This window comes from Liolophura sinensis, chromosome 4 (genome assembly GCF_032854445.1).
Source record: "Liolophura sinensis isolate JHLJ2023 chromosome 4, CUHK_Ljap_v2, whole genome shotgun sequence".
Lineage (NCBI taxonomy): Eukaryota > Metazoa > Mollusca > Polyplacophora > Chitonida > Chitonidae > Liolophura > Liolophura sinensis.
The window spans coordinates 11,464,958-11,492,836 of NC_088298.1; the positions used below are offsets into that span (position 1 = coordinate 11,464,958).

Genomic DNA, 27,879 nt, shown 5'->3' on the forward strand with positions numbered 1-27,879 from the left:
AAAGTTTTACTTTGAATTGTTTGTTGTCGTTACACGGTGTTCATTCAGACAGCGTGACTGACTGAGTGACAGATTGACAAGCACAGCTAGGACACATAGATCTCTGATTTTGCTACTCTCAGAAGGGCCGGAAGCACTTCCGGTAGGACACGATGAAGCTGAAACGCTTACTTTTGTCCTCGACCATCTTTCTTCGGTTCTAGGAAATCTGACCGCCTTTTCGCAATTATTGTTACATTATGACTCAGTTTATTTCTACTGGTATTTCGGGATTGTTTCATTTGATTTTGTTTCTCATGTGTCATTTTTAACCGGGCTTAACATCCTGAACCGTGATCTCCGAGGTACGAGGTAGTTTCCCTATTATCCTTGTTAAGGAGGACATTCCAAAGCAAAACATTCACAAAACGGCAGGTAATTTTCCGCTTCCACTATTTTTTATTTACGGAAGTCAAACATTGCTCAAAGGTTGGGTGTTGTGTGTAAGCCTGGCTAGCACTATGTCCAAGTTATTTGTCAACGAACGGTTGTGCACGCTGACGTAACTGGCCCAGTCTGGGTTATGACGGAGCTTGTCACGTACTCTTGTCACATTTATGGCAGCGGATTCACCTTACCAGGGGTCCTAGGCTGTTGTATCACGAGAATAAACAGCCGTGCTGTAACAGCTCATGTCAGGGTATATTTATGGGTGACCGTTTTAAGAGGGAGCATATCTTATTAGGGACCTGGCTGAGACATACTGGATTTTAGACCTATACTGGGCAGAGCAATCCAAGACATGAAGAACAATACCGTGAACTTTCCCAAAACTCATGATAACTTTTTTTTTCGTGAAAAATGGAATGACATGAAACGGGTTCATAAAGTTTTAAAGTTTAGTTAAAGTAGGTCCAGAATTCAAAACGTAATTAGTTTGTCAGCTTAGTTAATTAAAGAATAAAAGAGCTGACTAGTTTTATGAACCTTGCATAGAAAAGCTTTCTCACACTCTGTATTTCGCTGCATTATCTTATAGCATTACTTCTCATACAAATACGCGTTCTACCATTTCAAGTAGTCAGAAATGCTGTATACTTGCTACAGGCTACGGACTGAGGCAGACACAATATGCATGCATACAGCAATATTGCACTTTTCCCCAAGAATACACATATCGTTCAGAGCACGGTCATGTGTTATTTCACATGTAGGCGCATGTGCAGAAAGTAGATCGAAGATATGGCCACCTGGTGACCTCGAAATGCCCCAGATGAAGGCCTTTTGCACACAACACAATCTCTGACACTTTCATGCAGTGAGCGAGATAGCTGCAGCTAGTTTGCATGGATTAGCCGGTGCAGTCAGTGTTACTCATGTATGACTTAGCATATTCGTAGACGATAGTCACATGGGCTTACCTGTATGCATGTGGTGATATTTTTGAAAGCTTTGAATCTTTTGAAAATAGGACAAGTCTTTCACGTAGTATTGTAATTTTATTTTATCTGAAATGTATCAAAGATTTCACTGACGCGATATTCCGCCGTTATTTATGGACGTTCGAGATTGAAGAGCTGATATCGAGAGACGAAACCATCAGTATACCGAAATTGGGGGTACAGGACAGATTAATCTGTCAACGTGTCAAAACCACATTCAACCAAAATGGCCCCAGTATTACCCAAATAGCGTTAAACTATAACCATCCATTTACACATTCATTCACTCATCCATTCAAGAACAACCTGCCATGTGACCATTGCCAATCACTGGTGTGAAAATATTAAGTGAAGGCCGAGTGCGTCTTTTAAACAACTCTTAAGTGATTTGATCAAATAACCAGCTAACCAATGGTAAACTCATTCACTCACTTACCCAGACTGACTGTCAATATATCAATCTATCAACCAGTCTGTCACTTGTGGTTTTACCTGTACCTACTGGTGCAATTTCAGTTGAACTCACGCTTAGCGAGTAGGAACCAATCACGTGAGCGAGTACAGGTGGTAGCTTGACGTGTTCAGGACCTTAGCAAACACTAGATACAGGTGATCACCAGGGTTAGTTTGCTCTCCCCTATGCTGTGTAAACACCCCACTACATGTGCCCCCACCCACATCAAGTACAGCGTGTCAGGAACGGGGATCTCGGGACATTCTCTGAGCAAGCAGTGTAATAATGCATATAGCATATATATTATACGTTTATGCATTGCATACATTAACAACAAATACTATTTAATCTATGATTGCTTTTCTCTAAAGGACATTTATATTTTAACTCACCAAGTAACCTGTCTTTTTCTTTTTACGACCAAGTTTATTTTTGCCTTATCTTTTGGGAGCGCTTACACAACCGTAGTAGCTCAAAATGCATTTGTTGATTGCTCACGTCGGTTGCACATGCTGACCATGCTCTGAGAAATGTACGAGTCTAAATGAAGTTATTGTTATCATCATTACTACTGTCGGCCAGCAATTCGACACCCTTCATCCCGTGTCATTCCCTGGGGAAAAGAATGAGATATGAAGTGCGTATTGTTAAGTATTCAATATCCGGTTACAAGCAGCACCGACTCAGACACGGGGACACAATTGTCCCCCAGTTTGTGTTTTAGTGTGCGGAAGATATGCGAGAAAGTTTGTTAAAATAACCAAGGTGATCGTACAATCCTATTTTTCCAAACACACCTTGTCACCGCTTGTATTTTACTGATGGACAGAAATATTGCTCGTGATCTCAGCAATCCGTGGCTGCTGTGGTACATGTATGAGTAACGTTTAACGCTATATGATATAATTATTGATCAAAAAAAAAAAAAGAGTAATGCGGTATGATAAATGAGTGAAGAGTACAAAGAAATAAAAAAAAATTTATTGGTAATGTTTGTGTAACATACACACCCTAAATTCATAGCCAATTATTTACGTAACTTATCCTGACATAAAAATGCTATCCAAATATGTGCTAGACAAATTAGGTACCCGGATGTGAGGTAATTCTCAAATATTTAAGCGAAGGATCGTTTGCTGTTGGAGATAAGGGTAACGCAAGCCATTACAGGACTCAACCCACAGGTGTCCACAGCTAGTGGCGCGTTTTTTTCTTCTTAATGATCTAGGATTGAAAAACACACATGTGTGGAGATGGCTCATCACGTCGTGATTTTTGTTACCGAACTGAAAATAAATGTAAGAAACGCTGCGATGTTTAAAGAAAACTCAGATATTTACAGTAGCTTTTCATCGAAATTCTAAATATTTAATCGGGTTCATAACGTGGCCGACCGTTCAATTCTTTATGATGTTTTGAGAAGCACCAACATTTCTTTGTTCGATTCCGCACTGATTACAACTACGTGTATGCATGTTAGCACAGAAAGTTGAGTATGGATTGTACCGGGATGGCGCCAGTAATACATGAATATTTGTATGGCTAATGCCTTTTTTTGCCTAAATATATACTAATTTATTCCAGTATAAGGTCTGCAAAGGACTACGATAATCACAGGGGATTACTGAATTTCGCTTTGTGGTTAAAAATATGTTCCGCCTTCAGGGATGAATTCAGTTTTTGGGATTGCTCTGGGGTCACTCAGGTCGATTGCACTTGTTCTCCGGATTTTAACGCACACGGATACAATCGATAAGACTAAATCTGTAAACCTGGTTTAGTGCAGGCGTTTGTTGGCATACGTCAAGGATTCGTCACCCCAGCCCTTCTTTTTGCAAACATATTTTTTCCAGTCGACTAAAAAAAGGGGAATATTTGCTTGTTTTGGTTTTATACAAAATTATAGAAATAATATTTAATAAGCGTCATTTTCTGAAGATTCACTCTGCACAATAAGACTCGCTCAAAGCCTAGGTACATCCCATGTACGGTCTATATTCATTGAGGTTCGTGCTCTACCAGGGTTCGAAAGCAGGGACGTTCGCTTTTTACTTTGGTAGAGCGAAAAGGAATCAGATAAGTGGTATATATATATGGGCTCAAGTTTTAAATATGCGAATCTCACGAACAGTTTGTCTGTGTTTCGGGGTAATTTCTGTCTGATGTAACCTTATCCCACGCTTTGATAATTTTTAAAGATCAAAGAGAGAGAGAGCAAACAAGACTTCATTATGAATTTCTCGCATGTCAAAAAGGTTACGACGTTACACTTTTTATGCTGACACTCAGCAAGTCTTCTGTGATTGAATCATTGAATAATGTCGGAAAAACTTTGATGTCATCTACGGCCTGGTTAGCTGTTGACCGGTTTAAAACTGTCCGCCATTGAACAAAGCTGCAGTGTTCTCCTTGACAGCTACAGGGAAATGACAAGCAAGCTGTGTGTTTTTGTTTTCTCTTTGTTTCTCGAAGACGATTACTCATATCAAAGTAACGCTTGACAAGGTCAGTTGTGGATTCTTTATAACTGTAAATCGAATGGCCGTGTACAGTGGTTAAATTGTGCTTGTGAGCTGTTATGTAAAAGAAGGAAGACGAAAACTTGTTTCATCTCGAAGGCTTAAGTGAAGTAATTTAAAAGAGGACAGGATTCAGTCAGGTCCTGCTTGTTTTCAAAGGGTTGCACATGACACCATCACCCTGGCAGCACAATAGTCAGGCAGCCATATTGAAGTACTGATAATATGAACTGGTATAACCTCAGTTCTCCAGTATGGCTGCCATACTGAAGTAGGTTGGCTGCAATGATAGTATTTCAGGAGATACTGTTTACCCAAATTGTCAAAATGTATCTTTCGGTGTTGTAGACAATTCTCACTTGCCCGCCATCGTGATATAGGTTTAAGCCGATAGCTCACGTCCCTAATTTGAAAAAAAGGGCGGTTCATAAGGGTGGGCCTATTTATACAAGCCACGCATGTTAATTCAACATGTCATAATGGGTATATTGTACACAGGGATGCTATCTTCTTGGTTTAATATTAATTAGGGAATGTTAAAAAGGTTTGGATGATATAAGAATAATCCCTGTCCACAGTGCCGATAATAGATAAGATAACGTAGCTGTAAATCCCCAGCTGTGGCATGCACATTGATTGCTTAGTGGGGAACACATTCTGAAGTGCTAAGAGAACAACTAAACCTTGTAAGTAACACAGTCTGCTCTGTAATGAACGAGTAAATATTAGGCCCATTACATTCATTAAAAAAAAAGCAATAATGAACATGGAGAAACTACTACCTTCGCTGTCATTTCGTGCAACAGCTTTAACATTCTTCACCCTTATTATACCTATAAAACCTTAAGAAAATACCTGTATAACGAACTTTAATTCGAACTGCGATGTGCTTTGAGTCTGATACGTACACTCACAATACCGTGTCACTGTCACGACCGTTAAATAGTCTATTCAAAACCCGATCCTGTTTTAGCTGCGAAAAGTGGGTAAGATTTTAAGAGTTTACGGGTTCAAGTTTTTATTTGGTATACGCTGGAATTTGATAGCTGTCCAACAGGGTAATTATGAAGCGCACCGGCCTTTATGTGGGGTAGGACTGACTGGGAGCATTACATGAGGACAAATGGTGACTGTTTTACACCTTTAGCTAAGCGCTATCCTTAAACTTGGTACATAAATCTTTTATGGGGGGACATCAGCACCGGCTTTACTTTTGTTATAAACATTTCATGCAAAAGCAATCTTATAAAGTACAGCATGCCGAAAAGTAGATCACCATTCACAACAACAAGTTTAGTTAAATCAAATTAAAATAATAAAAAAAAAAAACTAGTGGTTTGGAGTCAGTGTGCATTTTCGCCTGATTGGACTCTCTCCCCTGTGACGTGAAAGTGCTTACATCGGACATCATTCCGAAGGTTACGGATCGCGTGCCATACACAAGTGTGTACCTTACATCTTTATGGGAGGCATATTCACCTTAAAGGGAGGCATATTCACCTTAAAAGGAGGCATATTCATCTTTACGGGAGGCATATTAACCTTAACGTTTAAAACAGTCTGAATGTTTCAAAGTCTTTAAGTTTACACAAATTTTAATGTTTACATGCATAATTAATCTTTAATTTTGAAAGAGATTATTCGATGGATATTAGTTGTTTAACTGTGCTCTTTCTAACATGTTAGTATTAACAAATGTATAAATGACACAAACATTGAAAATTTCTCCAGTTTTAAGACGTTTGGTGCACGTACGTGTTGCAGGCAGGCATTCTGATCTGCAGAAGGCAGCATTTAGAGCAGGTGTTCAGGCCTAAGCTCACAGCTAGTAATGTCGTAATCCCATAGTACTCGGCCTTCGACAAGTGTGGGCCTGTATGTCTGGAGATTAGAGACTACACTCTACAGACAGCCAAATGGGAAGGTTGTCAACGTTACGGGGATAAGGGCAGTCGGGTACACTAATGTTAAAAGGTTAGGTCAAAAAGGAGGGATCTAACGACTTTAACAATCTTTTGAGCTCAAGTAAACACTAATCGAGGCTGCAGGTAGATTCAACAGGTGTGTAAATATGGAGTTGCTTTGAAAACACATCATAGGCTAAACCTGCGCGGCTTACAGTCTGGCGTGCTCAATGTGTTAAGCAGAGGGAGCGTAGTCTCGCTCTTACCAGACTGTTTTGAGGTACTCTACCTCACCATCACGGTCGCCTAATGTGATTTCAGGAAGACTGCCCATGGACAACGACACGGTTATGACAGACATAAGGATGGCACATTCATAAGCACAACGATAAAATAATAGTACAATGTGTCTAACGTCATCACGTGAGCCTAATGCTGACCACTGCGCATGTGTCTGCCGTTATTGTCTTACATCAGTTGAATGATCAGATGCAAGTGATACAACTGTCCAAGAATCGGTACATCGCGAAGTGATTAAGACTTAGCTGCGCAAATAAGTACATGAGGCAATGTAGCATTGCTTTTGCCTCACTTTATGCGTTTCATTTCTATTTATTATACAGAAATTTATTCTTGCTTATTAACTTTGAAATGAATTTCCAGCACAAGTGTTATATTCTAAGGTTCATTAACACAGTCTGGAATGACAGCTATGTGTGGCTTTCCAACCTCAGAATTAACTTGTGCACATAGTTGTTTTAAATTTTCGACATTTTCCTCTATATTCTAGGTTAGCAGTTCTCCGATTATATCTCCCTCGCTACTTTATTTTATAAGCTTATGAAGTCCAACCTTGATTTTAATTTCCTGCCATTATAGTCTCGTTCTCAAATATCCCTACGCTTTGCGTCAGTATCCGCGGGAAGTTTCAAAGCATTTATCGCGTTTTCCAACACGACCTATTTTCCCTTACCCTAAATCATCCGGCAAGCAGTAAATTCCTTCTTATCTATGTAAAATTTGCTAAAGCAGCCGTCATCTAGCAGCCATTTTACTCTGTCAGGTGGGTGGCCCCGTAGCTAACGTATTTTCAAAATGACGACCGATTCAAGCAGAGCGTATAACCTGCGCGGACAGGAGATTGGGGCTAGACAGCTAAAGCATGTAGACATGGAATACAAACGGTCTCCGCTCAGGGTCGGCTGGCAGAGGACGACTTAGACAACACCCAGCCGCTGACAAACAAAGCGAAAGCTGGGCATATCTAGCATCTGCACCGGATGACACCGGCTTTTCGTCCAGGTATACAATGAAGAACGGGAAATGTCACGCAACAGAGTTAACGGGAAAAAGAGTCAGCTGTGATTGAGATGTCGGTGGAGCCGTACCATCCTCCGCGGATTAACACAAGCCTCTGCGCCACCTTCTTTTTCTCACCTTTGTCTGTTTGCCTGTCTACTGAGTTTTTAAATATAGATTTGAGACGGTTAGAAAAATTATCATATCGTTATTGCAAATGGACATCGCTGACTGCATATATATATATGAAAACAGCAGTGGGTTGCGGTTGTAAATTCTCGGGAACTTTCGGGAGATCAAAACGTGCGGCTGTTTATATAGCCCAGTTAGTTACTGGAGATAAATATCTTCGTATTTACACGTTTGTGGTTTACTTTCGCTCCGTTTGGATTTTCTGTCGACACCACATGTAGCGAATTAAGCATGTAAAGCAAACAGATGTATATTCCTATTTGATCTGAAGGCTCTGGGATCTAAAATGCCATAATGACACAATGTACCCACATACAGGTCAACTACAATTTCTGAAGACACACACGTCAATCATAAATGGTTGTACAGATTCAACTTGTTATAGTCTTAAAGGAAAAGACTCTAAAAATCGAGGTGGGCATCACAAAATAGACCACTTAAAACTATACATAAATATACTTTCATTTATTGTTTTAGAATTTTGTGAAAAAGGGTTAAAGGCGATCAGACATTTGAATTCTAGGGTGGGTTTTATGGACCATACTGTTAGAGGTTAGGAAGTCACAGGAAGTTTTTTCAACTCTAACCACGACATTGAATGTTGGAATAACTCTATTTACCCATGAGTAAAAGATTACTGAAATAATGTACCCAAAAATTCCTTCCTTCTGGTGAACATCAGGAAAAACAGGTGATGTGACGTCCGAGTTCCTAGATAGGTATTTTTCCGCATAGTTTTCATTTGTCTTAATGATGAACCGTACTTCATATTTTAGCTGTCTGTTACTTTAAAATGTTCAAAATAAAAGCGACCACTAGTTAGATTGCGCAGTTGTGAACTACCCTAATCGTTGCACATGCGCACAAGCTCAGTTACCAGATTTCCAAACCCTCTCTGCCTGTAGCTGCAACGATTCGCCCATATTGTGATCTCACCATAACGACATCAGCTAATGTTTGTTCTTCATAACCTTACTGCATATGCGCAACTGGTTATATGTCGCTCTTAAAGACCATCTATCAGCCGAATTGGATACAGAACTTTTCATTACCGCGAAACACAGATACGCATTATGGCGGAAGATTCGTTTAGACACGTAAAACTAAATGACGGTGACATATACATCTCACTTGTGCGCCAGACTGGGCCTTGTAGCCGAGATATTTCTGGTATTTTGATATTGAAATTTGTGAACGTGGACTGTTGGTCAGAGTGTTGGTCTCAGAGGAGTGTGAAAAGCAGGAAGCTCAGTTGAAAGTATGTCTTACAAAATGCCAGAGTACGTTTAAATATGGCGCATCCGTTTGAACTGACCGCACGCATGCGCCTGGGCAGCTAAGGGTGCTTCGATTTAGAACCTTCAAATGTAAGGTTTATATGGTTTTGGATTAGTTTTGGGTTTCGAATGGCTAAGTTTGCTTAACCAAAGTGTTAACCAAATGGGTTTTTTTTTAATTAATCAAAATTTTAAATTTCATTATAATGGCTAGCGTATGACCCAGCAAGTTGAAAATCACAACAGCGCTTGGTTAACATAAGCTTGGTGTAACGATCTTCATTTAATCAAGCTATCGTTGTCCGATATCATCTATTACGAAGCCTGTAGCAAGTATCAACCTTGCTGGCAGGAAGATGAATATACCCAATCTCAACAACTACATGGTCCAAAAATAAACCTTAAAATCAGATTGCAAATTTGGACTTAAAATCAAAAACTGCTTAGAATCAGCCCCCAGGTGTGCTGCACTTCCCGCAGACATTGAATATGCTGGTTGTGTAACATATACAGCTTGTTATCTGATGGAAAGCCATCTTTTAAAAATGACAGGTTATACTGTTGAATTTTAATTAAGATTGATCGATAGCAGAGTTTTTGGCCCTAGAGAAATAAATCTAACCTGCAAATGACCTATCTGTATATGCTCAGAAAAATTTAATCTGAAAGCGTCTTCAGGACGTGTACTTAACTGGTAAATCTGTCAATATTCCAATCCCACTACTGGTCGCTAGAGGTAAACCAATACCTACCTTTTTTTTTTCCTTTTTTTTTCTTCCTTTTTTTTTGTTCCTTGATTAATTCGATGCCGCGAATTCTTTATCACATGATTAAATCGACAGAGACGACTGTTGTCTTGTCTGCCTTCACCCGGCTTCCGACGATAAAACAACCTTTGTGCCTTTATTAATATGCCAGTTTACTTTTTGTCTATTGATCAAACCGACAAAATGGATAAGGTTTGTGTTTGTTCTAACTTTTTTTTTAAAACTCTGAAGGATATCGTCATATCTGGTGTGCTCGTTTTGCCTGCTCCCGTTTATCTGGAGAAGAATTAATAGCTGATTAATATATTTTATTAGCACTGGATGATCGAACATGGATAAGTCATCTTAATTCCTCAGCTCATGTGTTTCCAATCTGCGTATTTCCACCCCCTCCCCCGCTACTTTTTGTCACGCAGAAAATACACATATCGTATGGTATTTTCTTTTGTATACATTCCACTAGGTATTTAAATGTAGGACACAACTGTCCCGTCTGTTACTTGCCATTATCGTTGATTACAAACCTGTACACACCAGGCACTTAGCAAACACTACAAATGAGAGGCTCGTGTCTTCTCAGCTAGACAGGCACATGCAACAGTAATGGCTATTTTAATGGTCTTCAAGAGGCAATTGTCATAGCTATACACGATTAAAACTCGAAACCCTGTCCGGGAAGGCTTGAATTGCATTATTCATGTAGATTTTGCTTTGCATTCTAGGCGTGTAGAAGCTTACGTAATTCCTTTATGTACAGAGCGACCTCCTGACATTTGTAGCGTTACGTAACCGTGTGGTCGCTAAGGAGCTCACGTTCTGCGGACGAGATGTCTACAAATGGGAACACGGCACAAAGGGAGTTGAAGGTTACCAAACCACACGTCTGTCTCGTACATTGCTCAGTTGGCTGATGGCAGTGCAATTACGATAATTAATAGCAATACGAGCTTTTAAACCTTGTGCTGCTTATATGAATAATGAGTGTAAAGTCCATCAAGCAGTCCTGGGTATCAGAATTGGGTACCAGAACCAGGAACTAATATACTAATGATTATACTATGCCTCACTGTTAACACGTGAAATGTATCGTTCTCATGCACCTTACAAAACATGTCGTTCTTTAACTTTATAAATCATACTCGACCAAAGTTCAGACTCCATTACCCTTGAAGAGTACGTCACATTGTCAGTCATCTTTTTGTGTTAAGTGATCATAAGAAAGAATGGGTCTCTCCATTCTTGGCATTTGAAACTGTACACCGATCTTGAGGCCTTGTGTACAAAGCGAGGTATTTTATGCCAGTGTATTGTAGGTCGTACAAGTTGAGACATCGTAGGCCAAAATTACGCTGTAAGTGTAAGACATTCAGGTCACAACATTATCGATTGGACCAAAAAATAGATGGAATGATAAAAAAATAAAATAATAATAGTAATAATAATAAAAATAGGTGGATTAATCGAAATCTTGAAGATTCCGTCTCAGTTTATTTTTGTCCAGATTTGCGTGTGACGTTGTACAAGTCAAGTGGTTAGTCCGGTTAACGCGGGCGTGGAAGTCTTCTTTGTTGATACAACAATGCCATCTTGTCTCGATTTCACGTGTTATCTGGAGGGGGATGTCGAAGGAGGGGGAGGTATTCCCGACAAAAACGACATCATCACCAGACCATAGCCGCAAGGTGTCGCCGCCGCTATACAATGAGCCGATGTGCTTATCTCCAATATCACTTCTTCCTATGTGTCATGGAGTGACGCGCACTCACGGATTTTCTACACTGTGTAGGGCATTACGATCTCTTGATGCGTGGCGGCAACATGCTAACAGTACCAGAAAACTTAGTCACCCGGAAAGCTTCGGCCCCATGACCGACGATTCGTCTTTAATTAGAGTCCTTTTTTCGGGTCTAGTTTTTGACCCACAAAATAATGATCAAAAATGGCTACATAGCGTGGCAGGCTAAATTTATGGTCGTCTTTTTTTTACTCGGTCTTGATCGCTAAACTAAATCTACATAAGTGATATAAAAAGAAAGTCTAGCCAGATTGCTCTCATATTTTTTTATCAATGTAAACTGACAGGTACAGTCTCCGGGCTTTTCAAGCTTAAGGCTTTAAATGCCCAATTAGTAACTTATCGAGGAAATTCTCTGTTGAAGAAACTTCATTGAATCGCCTGCCCTTAACGTACACGTGAGTTTTTGGGTACTAGAGAAATGCATGGTACTCTCCTGCTTTGAATATGCACAGATATTTAAGACTTTAAAGCAAAGCTGTTGTAATACGACCTGCGTGTAACGGATCTGAATGGGGGGACATCGCAGATGACAAATAACTGACGGTATTTTATTTAGAGCTACAGTATGCCCGTAAATACTTAGTATTTTTGCTTTTTTTGGCCATTTCTTATGTTGGACATAAGCGGATTTATTTGTTTTCCCCTTGCCTTTGTCGTTACTGTCTACGAATACTTGAACTCACGCTCTTCCCTTCTTACTTTCTCTCGACAGTATGATTGGCGTTTTCGGAAGCCTTGCCTCCTACAACAAACTCAAGGGTAGCAACGATGACGACTGGGTTGATCGTCTGAATCACATCTATACTGTGGTCTTGTTGGCCATTTTCGCTGTGTTCGTCAGCACAGGGACGTATGTGGGCGACCCTATACAATGCTGGTGCCCTGCGCAATTCACAGGTTCCTACGTGGCCTATACCAAGTGGATCTGCTGGGTGTCGAACACTTACTACCTCCCAATGGAGAAACCCATACCCGTGGAGATACCCACCCGTGAGGACCGCGAGTTGACCTATTACCAGTGGGTGCCGGTAATCCTGCTCTTCATGGCATTGCTCTTCAAAATGCCCTGCGTATTCTGGCGTATCTTCAGCAGCGGTTCTGGCGTAAATCTGGAGAAGGTCGTCGATCTCACGGTCGCCAGTCAACTTGGCTCGCCGGAAAAACGCGAGGAGACCATCCGACACATCGCCATCTACCTGGATCGCTGGCTGGAGACCCACCGAGAGTACCGCTACAACATGTACGTCAGGATGCGCCAGAGACTGTCGCGAGTTTGCTGTTTCTTCTGTGGAAAACGTGAGGGAACCTACCTAACCGGCTTCTACCTGGTCATCAAAGCCCTCTTCGTTGCCAACGTCATCTCCCAATTTTTCCTGCTGAATGGTTTCATGGGTGGATTTTACAGCGTATACGGTTTCGAGGTTATCCACGGCCTGATGAACAACTACAACTGGAAGGAGTCATACCGTTTCCCGAGAGTCACTCTGTGTGATTTTGAGATTCGTCAGCTTCAGAACATTCAGCGTTATACTGTCCAGTGTGTCCTTCCCATCAACCTGTTCAACGAGAAAATCTTCATCTTCATTTGGTTTTGGTTCGCTTTCGTGGCCGCCATCACGACCGGCAACTTCCTGTTCTGGTTGTGGCGTGTTCTTTTCAAGAGAAACCGAAACCAGTACGTGAAGAAGTACCTGAAAGTCATGGATCAGATTCACACCACAGAAGACAAGAAGATCTGCCAGAAATTTGCGGATCAGTATCTCCGTGACGACGGCCTCTTCGTGCTGCGATTGGTTAGAAAGAACTCCAATGAGATGCTTTTGGGCGATCTCATCCGGGAACTCTGGAAAATATTCTGTGCCAAGCCGTTGGTTAGGAAAAATTCTGAAGATTATGATGAGTCACAGGCTTAACGTTGACATTCCCACGCCTAGTCAAGCTGTCAATCTGTCAATCAAACAATCAGGCCTGTGTGGACGGCAATACTTCTGGTGTGGCTTCCATATGACCTTGCTTCAGTTAAGATTAACTTTGGGGGCTGCTTTGATTTATACATTATCCCATCGATGATTCATGTTTACTCACTGGACTTCGTAGTCGTTCAGAAATGTTCATTCCAGACTGGTGAAAGAGACTTACAGATGCCATTCCTATGACAGATTGCGTTCATCAACATCCAGCTCAGAAGTCGGTCAACCAGCCAGTCAGCCAGTCAGCAAATCATTCCCAATATCTCCCTGAATTTCCCCAGACTTCCTGAAAACTGTAAATTTCCTTAAAGTTCTTGATCTCTATATTTGCTAAGCAGTTCTTGATGTGACTTTGAGAGCAACAAACAGGGTTTGTAATAAATTAACTTTTGGTTGGTGCTCTCTCTGGTAGCAACAGAACTTTTGAATTACATACATGAAATGAGGTTATTTTTGCTGAACAATTGCATTTCTTGTTGATGACTTTGCATTAGAACAGTTTTGAGAAAAATCGAAAGAAATCAGCTTTATTTATAGCCAGATATATTTCAGGTTTTTCGTCAAACCTTTACGGAATGGGAATTAAGTCATTGCATTTATTCATATTGAAACCAAATTTGTTTGTCGGAATGTATGGTATAACATGTAAGCATTTTTTGATATTTGAATTGGATGCAAGGGTTGTTTATGATTTTTTATGTTTGTTTTGCTATAAAGTTCCCATGAGCATAGTTCTTTTCATGTCCATACAGCTATGACACTGCACTTAATAAGTTGTTAGCATCTGCAGTTGGGATATATACTGTGGGGCATTTTGGGCATCTTTGTTGTTGCAAAGGTTCGATTCCGTTTTATGTCTGAGGCATTTTGGGCCTGTTCTTGTTGTAAAGATCTAATACCGTGCCCTCTCTTCCATGTGTTATGTTTTTAGTGTTTTAAATGCCCTGATTTTTTGGCTTAAATTCAGTCCATGGACTTATGCAATATTATCTTGGAATCATGACGTCTCGCGTACTTGCAGTAGCATTGTTTGTTTCTGCAATGACTTAAGTTTCGTTGATTCCAAACCTTCCAGGAAGTGCATTCTACAGCTTATGTATTACTGTTTTTATTTAAATATACTTTACCTTCTAAATATGTCTAAATGAAATATTGCAAAAATTTTGACCTTAGTTAATAATTCCCTATGACCGGGTTCTTGATAGACAATCAACTGATCAGTTAGTTAAAGAATCGCCGCTAGGTTGTTGCAGGTTATGAATTTATCTTATGGTACAATTAATATTGCTAGAATTACATATTTTTCTGTCAGTGATTTGCCATGAAATTTGCCTTGTACTTGATACTCTGGTTTTCCTTGAAATGCATTCAGTACGACACATGTTTGGTTATTGTTTACTTATTCCTGCTTGTATTAGACGTGTAAAAAATGTAAGCAATTTTTTTTTTTTAAACTAGAACATTGCCTTCTGGTGTGAGAGCATTTGATAAGAGTGTTGATGAGCATATATATTTTGTATACACTTATAAATTTCACGGCGGGTGAGAAGATTTCTTCCGCTATTATCTGCAAAGCCATGTGATATACCAACTATTATGCAATTGGTGACGTTGTTGTTGTTGTAACATTCATTCCTGTCATTACCCGAGATATTTAGATTTTGAAGTCTTCCGTTGAAATGAAGTGCACAAGATATTTGATGATGTTAGATTCGAATGCTTGGCGTGGGTACTCATTTTTTTCCCCGATGATGACGTTCCTTTATCGTAATGAAAACTGGACATAGTTATGGGATGTGCACTGTCAGATAAAATGTCCGGATTTAATCCGCAGCTGTGGCCTTCCAACAAGACAAGATTTACCTGCTAAACCGAAATCTGGTGATATTATCGCTTTGTAAATAAAGGCCAAAAATAACGGACGTAGGATAACTTATTATAAATTGCCTCTTATATGCAATGGCTGTGTGTCTGTTTCCGACAATCAACTATATATATATATATATATAGGAAAGCCAAAAGACAAACAAATTTTTGCTTTGGCGTGTACTTACGCAGGTTGATTATCAGTCGATCAACCAGAATTGGTTACTAATGTCTACAATAGAGCTTCGTCAACTTTTGCTGGTGGAGAATAGGTACATGTTACATCTTGTAAATTGGACACATCTTTCGAGTTTTTGGTGCGTTATGTCTTGAAAATAAAAGGAGTAACAATGAACAATTGTAAATTGTCCAACGACTCAAGCAGTCGTCTGTATGTATTAGTGTAAGGTAGAAAGACGAGATAAAAGGGTTAACGTTGTTAATTGTTATTTTTTCATATGGACAGTTCATTTAAGTGTTTGAACATTTTTTTTTTGTATTTGTTATAAATGTTCATGTTTCATTTTATATTCTGACATTATTGCATGCGTTAGCTTATAAGTTTAAATTGTTGTAAGAAATGCGTCTCAGAAATCGCGTGAATGGTTGATCGGGGATGAGATTACGTCATCGAAAATTATTAATCATGTGATTTCCAGTTTAATTCTTTTATGCAATGAAACGATGTGTAACATATGAAGTATAAACCAATCAAATGAGGAATACATGAGGAGTTTGGATGAGTTTATTAGTCAAGGTGTTTATGAATAATACTTTCGTTAACCCCATGGGATCAAACAAGATTTGAACGACGTGGCGCAGGTCTAGAGAGTGACAAAAGCGGTCAGGCATTTGTTAAAATTTGTGGATTTTGTGTTACAACGGCCTTGTCTTGCAGAAAAGTGGAAAAAACTGCTGAGTATACTAGTAATATATATACATAGTGGCCTCCATCAATCATCTCATCGTTCATCTCCGATAACTTGTAGCGCATGCGTGCATTTATGGTTTGCGGGGAAGACATAAACTATGCACGTTATCCAACTTGAAGATATGTATTTGGAGAATTTTATTTTAATAAAATGTTGCTTTGAAACTAAACTTATTAAGTAATGTCGTTATTTTCATTTACCTGTCACAGAGCTCTGTTCTAATCTTATACGGAGAAACGACTTCTACAACGTAACATTCTGTATACTCATGCATTGGCAGTTTCATCCATTTCAATGAGCTTCTTGTCAAGATGCGGCCGAAAACCTTGTCACTTTGTCAGTGTGACACTTCACTCACTCATCTATTTAAATCCCTCTCCAGGAACACACAGGATACTTGTCTTTTAACCGTCTTTCATTAATGAAACGTTGAGCAAGGCGTTAAACCATCAGTCATCAACCAAGAGGCTTAGGACAGCGAATTTGGCTCTTTGAAGATACCTGTGTTCGAATCATCGGACACATGAGATACTGGTTTAATCCTCCTTGGACAGGGAATTGTGAAGATTTGCTTCTCTGTTGCTGTCTGGGGCTTTAATAGTGGAAATAAACGATAGAAAACCATTGTAGCGCTGTTCAGGTGGTTTCGCTGTAAGAGTGCGAACCTGCGAGTGACATCAGGATCGATCCAAAGGCTGGTGGTTTTCTCCAGGAACTCGACAATTGCCTTGAGAAGGCGTTGATCACCGTCTATTATAATCAATCCTTTTTCGATGGCGCCATAATTATGTTCTGCGGGCTCTGCCCGGTTGCCTCCCACAACAATGCGGACATTGTAATAGTAAAAGTGAAACATTCTTGAGTACGGCGTATTCAAATAAATGAATAATTATGTCTCACGGATATATGAAACATAAATTGAATTTAAATTGCAATGTTTTTCTCTGAAAACTCTCGGCCAACTCTGGTTTCAGCCAAACAACAAATTTACCACCACTGTATGAGTGTAGTAGCCTTGACAGTCAATCAATCAATCAATCAATCAATCATCTCCTATCGCAGATGATTTAGTACACATAATAACCACACGGATAGTACAGTTGTATCGTTTGTGATATACGTCTCCATAAAAATGATCCAAATATTGTATGTTTAAGACCATGCAAAGCGGAACAGCTCCAAAAAATTAACCACCGCTTGTGGTGTGGTATCTGCAACACCACCTCGCGTTAGGTCGCAGCTGAATCAGCGGAAACTGGGTTCGAACTCTTGACCACATGGATTTAGGATCCGATGTGCCTTTATATTGAAGGTGACTGTAACCGCATAGCAAGAAAATAAATATATTGAAATCAAAACAGCAGCAACATTTCTTGGTTTTTGAAACTTTTATTTGGGGCATTTTGTGAACATATAATGTGGCGACTAGCTTTACCGGCTAGTTCACCGGCTGTAATTAATAATACAGTGAACACAGGCGCGAGGCTTATAAGCTCCAATAAATAATACTTTTTGCTGATCATTTATAGGCACTCTCTATTCAGACATGCAGTCAAAGGGAGATCACTCTCAAATAACTTACTTCCACGCAGAGTAGCCGACCTTGCTCGCCCGTGTTCTCATCTTGTTGTCTAGCTCATTTAAGAAAGTCTAAAGACCTAAATATTGAAGTAGTAACAATATGTGATCAACGTATCATATCGATGACTTTTGCAGGGTAGTCGCAAAAAATTAGATCTTTGACAGTCAGTCAAACAACTAGGATATCTATTGTATGACAAAATCTGTATTTTGTGCGGGACTGGAATTCTTTAATTCAAAAACAAAATATAAAGAATGATATCAGGTGTAAATAAATGTATGTTTATATCTTATATATATTTCAGTTATAGAGGTATACTTTACATGAATATTAAAGGGAGGTCACCTTGTAATATATGTATGTATATATATATATGCTTCGGGTTTTACGTCGTGTACCATAAAATATATGTCTATTTGCTTTGGGATTTTACGACGTATACCATATAATATATGTCTGTATGCTTGGGGTTTTACGTCATATACCATGTAATATATGTTTGTTTGCTTGGGATTTTACGTCATATACCATGTAATATCACCCAGCATCTTTTGCATACACAATTTAACATAAAACCCTTGAAAAACCATCCAAAGAACATGTATGCATTTACACATATATAATACTTAAAGGAGAAGAAAACATAAGTATCAAATAAATACCATTGAAAAGGGCATGCATTTCCTCGCAGGTGCATGGCATAAAAAGCATTCTAATATGTAACTCATGTGGATAAATTATAAATAAAGTCAGCGCCAAAATCCGTTGTGGGCGACTCCATTTTGCCTAAGACCTTGTCCTGAAGTCTTCTGTGTTAGCAGGAGAAGTGCAGTACGTACATTTCCGGTAGGCCTCTTCTCCCCAGAAGGTAGCGAACAGTACAGTTCGTTTTCCGCTTGACGATCGGTAAACTGGAATGTTGGACGTAGGTTCCGACTTTACACGAACAAGTCGGCAGTTTTAACGACTCTCACTGGCTGAGAGGCAACACACCCCCCAGCATGAATTACAGGTTGTTAAAGATAGAGGACGCGATGAACTCAGTGATTTATGCCAGCTTTGCCGTTTTCAGACTTTACGTGTATGGCGAGGAAAAATCGCAAAATTATGCAGCTGGCACCACCAGGTAGAAACAATGTGCTCTTTTCAGCCTATAGTGTCATTATTTTAAGTTTTCTTCTCCTTTAAGGGGATTTGCACTTAGATTTTCTTTAACAAGGAACCTGTGACGTCGCTCATATATAGACAATATGCTGTGACAAAACTGGTTTGTTCGTACCGGTATAACAAATATTGCTCGCCAACAACCTTTAATTTGGACTGATCTTTTTAGACGTTGGCCCTATGGCTTGTTTAGTAAACATAAACGATATCGTTGTGGTGACTGTTAAGATGAAAAGCATAATAAATGTCATAAATAACATCGCCATTCTCAAGTCAAAAACGATGATTAGCGCAGCCAAGACAATGAAGACGCCGTACATAGAAAAAGCTGCAGCTAAGTACATCACGGCAACAGTAGATGAATGGGGTTCATTCATCACCTTTCCAAACTGCATTCTCCGCTCACATGCCAAGAAGAGGTACAATAAAAACCATGCGATGACAATGTCTACGTAGTACATCACCGGAATCTGAATCAATTCGCGCAGGCGCGCCCACCGGTTGGCTCCGTCAGCTACCGGAAACTGGCTATACATGTAGATCGAAACTGAAAGGACCACTACCAGAGGAACCAACCGGAAGAGGAAGTGAATTTTTTTCCAGAAAGGTAAACCGAACAACTGAAAGATCAAATACGAGACTTCATAAAATATATGTTTAAAAAAAAAAGCGCGCGTAATTTTCATGGAACATAGTTGCAATCTTTTATTTCAGAAGAAAATATTTGGCAACGTCAGGGGATATTTATTTACACATCGTACTCAAGATTTTCCCCATTGCTGGATGAACCATGGTAGCTAGCACCACTAAAGCAAGCTTTCATTTTAAGAGCCTTCCATTCTATGAAAGGATAAATTAACGGCCGCGTAATTGTTTTAGGGTCGCTTCAAGATTTTATTCAATTTAAATTCGATTACAACTATCTTAATAAGATCCACATGTTAATATCTTTTTGTAAAATAATTACAACACTCTTTTATGTTGTTCTCATCCTTTCTATTTGAAATGCTTCTAAAAGACGACGTGACTGGTGATTATATCCCTTATCTGGAAAGTCTAAATAAACTTATATAATGTAACAATATAACATGTTAAAGGAAAACTCCAGAATAGAATTCTGCTGTAATTTGCAGAATGCTATTACAAAAATGATTCGTATGAAACCATAACGTTATGTTAAGGTTTGTGTATATCAGAAAATAAAAACGATTGCAATCCGCCTGAGGAGTCTACTTATTCACGTCCGTAGGACACCATTATGGCCAAAACGACTTGATGCCGTCACCACGTGAATCGTCTTGCTCATTACGAATGTTGCGTAACCATTGTTTACAAATAAGTGTGGTTTTCTTCGGGTCAAGAATACTGCAAAAATCTTCTTTTTTTTTTAACTTTATCACGAACGTTTGAACAGTGTGTGCTATTTTAGCACTCCGGCATAGATTGTGTACAGTTAAGTGCTCACTGTTGTCAGTTGTGACGGCTTGATAAAGTTTTAGCCCCCAATAAATAATCTTGTTCTCAGCCCTATCGTGTTCTTAAAAAATTGATTTCTTAAAATTTTTTTTATGCTTCTTATACCCGACCATAATGCTTATTCATTAACGCTTTTAATCTTGTTGTCTGAAACTCTCCCTTAATACATTTTATGTTTCATTTGACTGTGGTCAAGGGATTACCCACATCTAAGATATATTTTTCACCACTTTCCTCGTAAATGACATCGCTTTGGGGCACTATAACCTAGACAACGTCTTTTATGAAAAAGAAATTACGAGAAACATGATTTACGAAGTTTTGCGAAACTAGGCAAAGGTTTATTGGTGTTTACAACTCGGTGTTTAGAAATTGGTGTTTACAATTCAGTGTTTACAACTCGGTGTTTACAATTCAGTGTTTACAACTTGATGTTTACAACTCGGTGTTTACAACTTGGTGTTTACAACTCGGTGTTTACAGCTTGGTGTTTACAACTCGATGTTTACAACTCGGTGTTATCAACCGTCTTGCGTCAGGAACCTGATACAAATCATCTCATGCAAAGCCACAACCAAATCTATTTACATTTTAATGGAACTGTGCGACATAGTTTCACTTACATGTGTTAGGGAGAACAAGGTGACAAATCCAAACACAAACATCGGCCATAGCTTCGTCCCGTCTAGTTCCGGTCCGCCAGTCTGAGAGGCAACTACGCCTGCGTGGAGGCCGACCCACACTTCCTGTAGAAGCCGCCAGTATGGATTCAAGTGGAACTTTGAGAACATCAGGCTACCTGTATATGTAAGCATTAAAAAAAAAGGAAAAAAGAAAAATGGTTAACATATTTGCCTGATGAAGAGAAAGCAGGCTGAATAAGACGTTTAAAACAAGCTGTGCTTTGTGACTTTGCTCTCTATCATATTGTCATCGAGATATTTGAGTATATAGACAACCTTTCCACGTGCCTGATTGGCTAGGTATGTAATGTTAAGTCATGTGAAACCATCTTACCTCACCACGTACCGGCCAAACATCCTGACATAAACTTACCGCCGAGACAGTATGATATGGAGTGAGTGTCCTGATCATATTAACTGGAAACGATGATGTCCGCGTTTTCAGTTTACCTTGAAGTAGAATCATCCATGTGTGGAAGAACCCGAGCGCGTGACCCCATGTGTTTTCCATTGGATGATACCACAACGTGTACACGGAGCCCCACGCGCACAGGTAACCATGGTAACGTCTGATGATGTATATCGGTGCGTAGTTGAGGCGAAGTCTTGAACTCCATTTGTCGGTGTGAGCTCTAGTGGGCCAGCCGAAAAACAGACCCCTGTCACGGTATTCTAAGAGAGTGATGAACGTCAATACCAGGATAACCGAGCCTGAAAGGGGACAAAAAAGTATGATCATATATCTATATTCTTGCAGGTTAAATAGTTTGTTCGCATAAATGTGCATTGCCTCATCGCCCCAGCCGATTAAACAAAGGGTCTAGAAGAAGTGATCTTGTACAATCAAATTTACTAAATGAGAGTAAAACATATTTCGTTCGTTTCGAGCCCATTGGCCCAATGAGTTATCTTCCCTTACACAGCACCGAAGTAGCCATCCTAAAAAGGCCTTTATCACAATTCAGAGAAAAGTCTAGGCTTTCCAGTCCGCTTTGGATAAGCTGCCGCATTCACCGAACACCATCTTCATTTATCAAGCTGGTGATGTCAGACAGCAACTCCCTTGATTTACTGAGCCATATTAACTCTTCAAATCTGTGAACTTTCCTTCATAAATATGTATGATTCATGGTCCAGTCAGATTCCGCCTTAGTTATTGACACTAACAGTTCAAAACAACATGTTATGTGGCTGTAGTGAGAAGTATGCTGTGTATGGAATAAATTTATTTTACACTAGACGAGATAAGGGTTGTCGAGGGGACGGTCATTTTGACACACTTATAATGAACGATCATTGAGGGGCAGAAAAAGCCCTGTTGAATATTGACACTCGCCCTTCAGGCTTGTGAAAATTTTCTCAACAAAATATCAGGCCGTATATCCATGCAGCATGCTGGTATAACCTACAATATCTGGTGGAATGGACTAATGACGTAGGCCTACGTACATTGCGAAGATACCACAGAGACGTCCTGGGCAGTGGCGTCATACGTAAGATGAGTCTGTAAAAGGTGGAGGAGATGAAAAAAAGCGTTGATCCCGAAATAAAAGTAGTTCCATTTCCCAAGAGATGTGCTGTAAGTCTTGTTACCCTGCACCTACAACAACAATGTGATTATTGAAAATGTAGATCTAGTCCGCTTTCTAATGTTTTGTTTTGGCTGATATATTTCAAGTGAAGTTGTACTTTTTTTTAGTAAGAGCTACTTTTATTGGCTCGAATGAAAAGCTGCGCAATGTTTGAAGAAATTTGCCGATATATTTTTGTCAAAAGTTTAAACTTCACCGAAATGAACATCGCTTAATCTTTGGAACTCAAAATTGGAAGCGGTTCAACGGTTCTGTGTTATAATGTATAAGTGTTTTTAGTGAAACATGTCAAATCGATGGTGTGAATGGCCACCATATAGCTACAATAACGCCACAGGTGCGTCCGAAGCAATTTGAAAGTGGTACGGCCCTCGGTCCGCTATCCCAGCACAAAAGGCGAGGGTCCAGGGGAGGCGTATGCCCCGGAAGCTTTGGGATGCTAGATTACTGGAGATGTCCTGAAGTCGTTTTACAGCGTTTTTATTCTTCACATAGATCCGTTGCAGTTTTATGTGCTTAACGGTCTACAGTGCATTTATGTGTGGATGGGCCTTCATTTTGTTGGTCGCCATTAAACTAGTTCGACTTGGCTTTTTATTTTTTAAAAATGTTTTCGTGTTTTTGGGGTGAAAAGTAGTATGGCCATGTACCGGCCCTACTGCTTCAGACGTCAGTGTACCGAAGAGGCGTTAAGCCATAACCAGTCATTTATTCATTCATTCATTCGAAGGGGTCAAATGTTAAGGTTCTATAACGCACTCTAAATTTTCGACATCTGCATTTGGTTGATGGACTGGAAACATCTAGAAGGTAAATCAATGAAATAAAATGTTGGGAAAATAACTCATTCACATATTCAGATCTATTCTATATTATACTTAATATTTATTAATGAACACATTCACGGACTAGTTGACCTTTTCTGTGTGGAATTTGTACTGGACAATCCACACAAATATTTGATGACAGCAGTAACACGTCCAGACAAACATGCGAGTGTACCACGTGACTTCGTCAGGCGGGAGTTTCCAAAAGTACCATCGTCCTGCAGCGTCCGGACCATATCTGTAAAATGTGGAAAAGGAGTTGCTTATAGTTTGCTTGAGTCGTTAATAGAGATTAAAGGTTATGTATTAAAGTCACATTCAAATCAAAACTGCGCATGCTCTAGCATACATTCTACATGTTAACATTCTACATGTGAATTTTATTACTCTGATCTTTTTTGTGAAATCCTTTTGTGGCACCGGGCTCTCCAAAAAATATAGTTTACGAATTTCACTTTACCTGTGCAGTCAATTAGCAAGTCTTAATATTTTTTCTAAATTGACCCCTGTTATTGTTATGTGGGAATTCTGTATGCTCTAAATCATTAACAATAAAATCGACCAAATACATAGTGCATATTTTGGCACATTAAAGAAATCTTTACAGATCTTGAGACTTATTTTGACTTTCTATCAAGTTTTTCTAACGAGTCCATACTCGAATACAATACATTTCAGTCTTTAAAATATTACGTAATACCTACCGTAATATATAGTCCAATCTCTAAAGGATTCAGGAAATAGCTACCCCATGGTGAGATAGCCCATTGTGATAGAGCCCAATGTGATATAGCCCAATATGATATAGTCCATTTTGATATAGCCCATTGTGATATTAACCATTGTGATATAGCCCATTGTGACATAGCCCAATGTGATATAGCCCAATATTATATAGTCCATTGTGATATTAACCATTGTGATATAGCCTATTGTGACATACCACAATGTGATATAGCCCATTGTGACATAGCCCATTGTGATATAGCACAATGTGATATAGTCCATTGTGATATAGCCCATTGTGATATAGCACAATGTGATATAGTCCATTGTGATATAGCCCAATGTGATATAGCCCAATGCGATATACAAGTAGTCCATTGTGATATATACCAAAGTGATATAGCCCCTTGTGATGGCAAACCGCACAGAACCTTGGTCTAAACCAACAGAAAATCAAAATGCGCAATTACCTCCCCTTGACGCCTGGTTCCTCCACAAATGGTTCCGGTAGAAAGCGCTCCCTGGTGGACTCACTAGTGTTGTACGAATACCCGGAGTTGGCGTCCCACCCTCGGGCAGCGCCTTTTAAGGAATTAGTACACACGAAAAATTAAAAGCACAGTTTAACACAAATGAATTAAAATTAAGGTAAAAAAAAATATCATGGCACGCTGATGGCGAAAATTATACTGTCGCTGTTTGCGTTTGGCTCATTTGCATATGAGGTATTTTGTGTGAAGGCCTCATCATTTACAGATATGATCACGGAATTAAAAATAAACCCCTGGAATGTATTACCTATTCCAAACATGGCACCGATGACTGCCAACATGAAGAGTATACCGCTCGCCCAGAGTCTGACGTCATGCCTTCTGAGCCAGCCGGGTACAGTTCCTTCGTCAGGGTCAAAGCTCTCCCGTTTTTGCTATAACGAGCAAATGTTTTCTTATGTATTTATTTGATCATTATTTACTTATTTGGTGATTTACACAGCACTCAACAATACGACGAGGACCAGAATTATGGTGGCGGCATAAAAACTCCCGACCATGAGCAGGTTTTAATTTAACTTAATTCTTTATTTATTTAACGAGGTTTTCTCACAGCCTAATGGCTACTACGGAGATCTCCTCAAAGCATCAATTAACAACATAATAGCTAACGCAGTAAATACATATAAATACGGGAATACGTGTTTCAGATAACGGAATATAAGTTGAAATAAATTAATTATTATATACAATGTTAACATCGTTATTACCATTACCATGGTCATAAATCCTTTCTGTATCACTGATAAATTTATGTACACATTGAAAAACAAGTTTATTATCTCGTAATTTAGATCTTTAGGGCCAAACAAAAGTATATTACATATATATCGTGAACACTGCGGAATGAAAACAGAATAATTTACACCGGGTGAAATAATTTGTGTGAGAGTATGCAGCATGTGCTTTTTATGGGTGGCAAATTGAGAGCAAATAAAAAAATAACTAAAGGTATCTTCACATGTATAATTACAGTAATGGCAAGTAGTATCTTCAATAATGTTATACTTAAAAAGGTCTGCCCGAAGAGTGCTGAGTCCCATTCTCATTCTGCAGTGCTGGGCAGACGAAGAGTTGCTAAAGTCATTATATAACGATATAAAATCACTAGACGTAGTAATAATTGGCGGAGATAGAAACTTTGAAGTTCTTTAATTGAAGAATGCCGGATATGTTTAGGTAAATTTTTCCAGTCCTTAGTTTGTTTTCGGGAAGAAGGAAGATTTGTATATACTGAGGTTGCATGTAAATATACGTAAATTTTCATTATACCTTAAGTTATATGTATTATACTCTGTTGATCGTCTTGGAAATAGGGACTGCAGGTAAGGCGGGGAAAGTCCATTTACAATTTTTAAAAATAGCAGAATACTATGTTGTCTACGCCGAACACATATCTGATGTACGACGCATTCCACTAGTACAAAGCAAAGCTGCGCGCCGTTCAACATTTTCCAGTTTTTGGGAAAGCGCAATACTACAGTTATCATATAATATGTCGCCATACTCTATTGTAGATGTAATGAGGCTATTGTATAAAGTTATTAAACGCTTTCTTGTTAATATCCTCTTCACTCTATTTATAATACCTAATTTCTTATTACATTTATTTACGAGGGATCTTATGTGTTCGTCCCATTTACCATCGTGCTGTAGAATGATACCAAGGTGTTTATCGTACTGAACGCTCTTCACTTCAATATCATCTAAATACAGTTGTGGGTACATCGGGTTCTTTTTTAAGGAAACAAGTAAGTATACAGTTTTCTGTGCATTAAATGTTATCAAGCACTGTTTGGCCCATTGTGACAAGCGACCTAGATCTCGATTTATTTTATTTTCAGATGTAATAAACTCAAGAGTCATCTCTTCGGACAAAGATGTATCATCAGCAAAAATATTTATATTATATTCAATGTTCACATTTATGTAATTTAAAATAATCAGAAAAGAAACGGTTCTAGAACGGATCCAGGTTGCGGACACATCTTTAACATGGGTGGCAACACTCGTTTTAGTTAAGTACAACGCGATGAGGAAAAAAAGATAAATGCAAGTATATTAGCTGAAGCACGCAAATTGACAAAATTTTGCCTGTTTTACAAAACTGTCGTAACGTTGCGCTATGCGCATTTACCAGGATGTTGTCGTGGGCGTTACGCCAGGCGCAATTTACGACTACTTTGTACAACCGGTCTCAGAACACTTACTGTTTCTTCGTCTTGTTCCATCTTAGTTTGATCCTACAACTGATACAGAAAACGGACATGTACACAGCAAAATGTGCTACTGAGAGTAAAACATATACAAATTTAATTTAGATTTTTGTTTACTTGCATTATCTGTTTATTTTGCTTGAAGATCTGCGTCGCATTTAGCATTGTTTCTATCACTGAGTCATGACGGTGTTCTTTTGTAGCAAGGCGGTTAAGACAGTTAAGACAGATATATAAAGCCATATTCATGTTCATGATAAGGTTCCACGGCGTGTACACGGCGGTTCCAAAGTATTCAATAGCAACTATACAGTGGAGGTGTGTGTTATTGCGATATGTTATTTGTTATAAAGCTGTCTAGCAGCTCGGTGCAATGCATACTGAATCTAACAGTGGTGTATTCAACGCCATAAAGTGTTTTATTAGGTGTTTAACGCCTCACTCAAGAATATTTCATTGCGGCGGTAAGATTTACGGGCAGGTGGACGAAGAAGAGAACGTTGTATAGTAAAGTACAGAAGAAAACCACACTAAAGAAGCAAACGAGTAAACTGCAACAGAGAATGCATAGTATGCCGCAATGGTGTTTATAAGAGCGTTATGTGCGAAAACAAGAGACAATTCTGAACTCTTAAGATAATTTAGGTCGAAACTGACTGAACA

At 39.2% G+C, this 27,879-nt stretch overlaps 2 protein-coding genes across 5 annotated transcripts in view; one reads left to right on the forward strand and one right to left on the reverse strand.

The window, feature by feature from the left end:
- The window catches only part of LOC135464575 (innexin unc-9-like), a 48,874-nt gene extending 32,306 nt beyond the window's left edge, over nt 1-16,568 (forward strand). For all 4 annotated transcript variants that reach the window (XM_064742006.1, XM_064742005.1, XM_064742007.1 and 1 more), the window contains one exon: nt 12,344-16,568. In XM_064742006.1, coding sequence (XP_064598076.1) covers nt 12,345-13,544 — 1,200 coding nt within the window. In that variant the 5' untranslated portion in view covers nt 12,344 and the 3' untranslated portion in view covers nt 13,545-16,568. The remainder of the gene's footprint in view (nt 1-12,343) is intronic.
- A 4,230-nt stretch (nt 16,569-20,798) lies between these two features.
- Nucleotides 20,799-27,231, reverse strand: LOC135464418 (uncharacterized). Its single transcript, XM_064741844.1, has 8 exons — nt 27,211-27,231; nt 25,248-25,374; nt 24,920-25,031; nt 23,814-23,961; nt 22,754-22,904; nt 21,755-22,015; nt 21,245-21,420; nt 20,799-20,888 (listed from the first exon to the last, which is right to left on the reverse strand). The coding sequence occupies exons 1-8, from the start codon at nt 27,229-27,231 to the stop codon at nt 20,799-20,801; spliced, it is 1,086 nt and encodes a 361-aa protein (XP_064597914.1).
- Between the last annotated feature and the right edge of the window lie 648 nt (nt 27,232-27,879).

What these genes read in the sequence shown, in the direction of transcription:
- LOC135464418 (XM_064741844.1), bottom strand. Translation starts at nt 27,231, where the DNA reads ATGGAACAAGACGAAGAAACA. An exon ending in CGGTGCCATGTTTGGAATAG is followed by an intron (nt 25,032 to 25,247) that starts GTAATACATTCC and finishes ATTCCTTAAAAG; the next exon opens with GCGCTGCCCGAGGGTGGGAC. An exon ending in CTCTGTGGTATCTTCGCAAT is followed by an intron (nt 22,016 to 22,753) that starts GTACGTAGGCCT and finishes GTCCCCTTTCAG; the next exon opens with GCTCGGTTATCCTGGTATTG.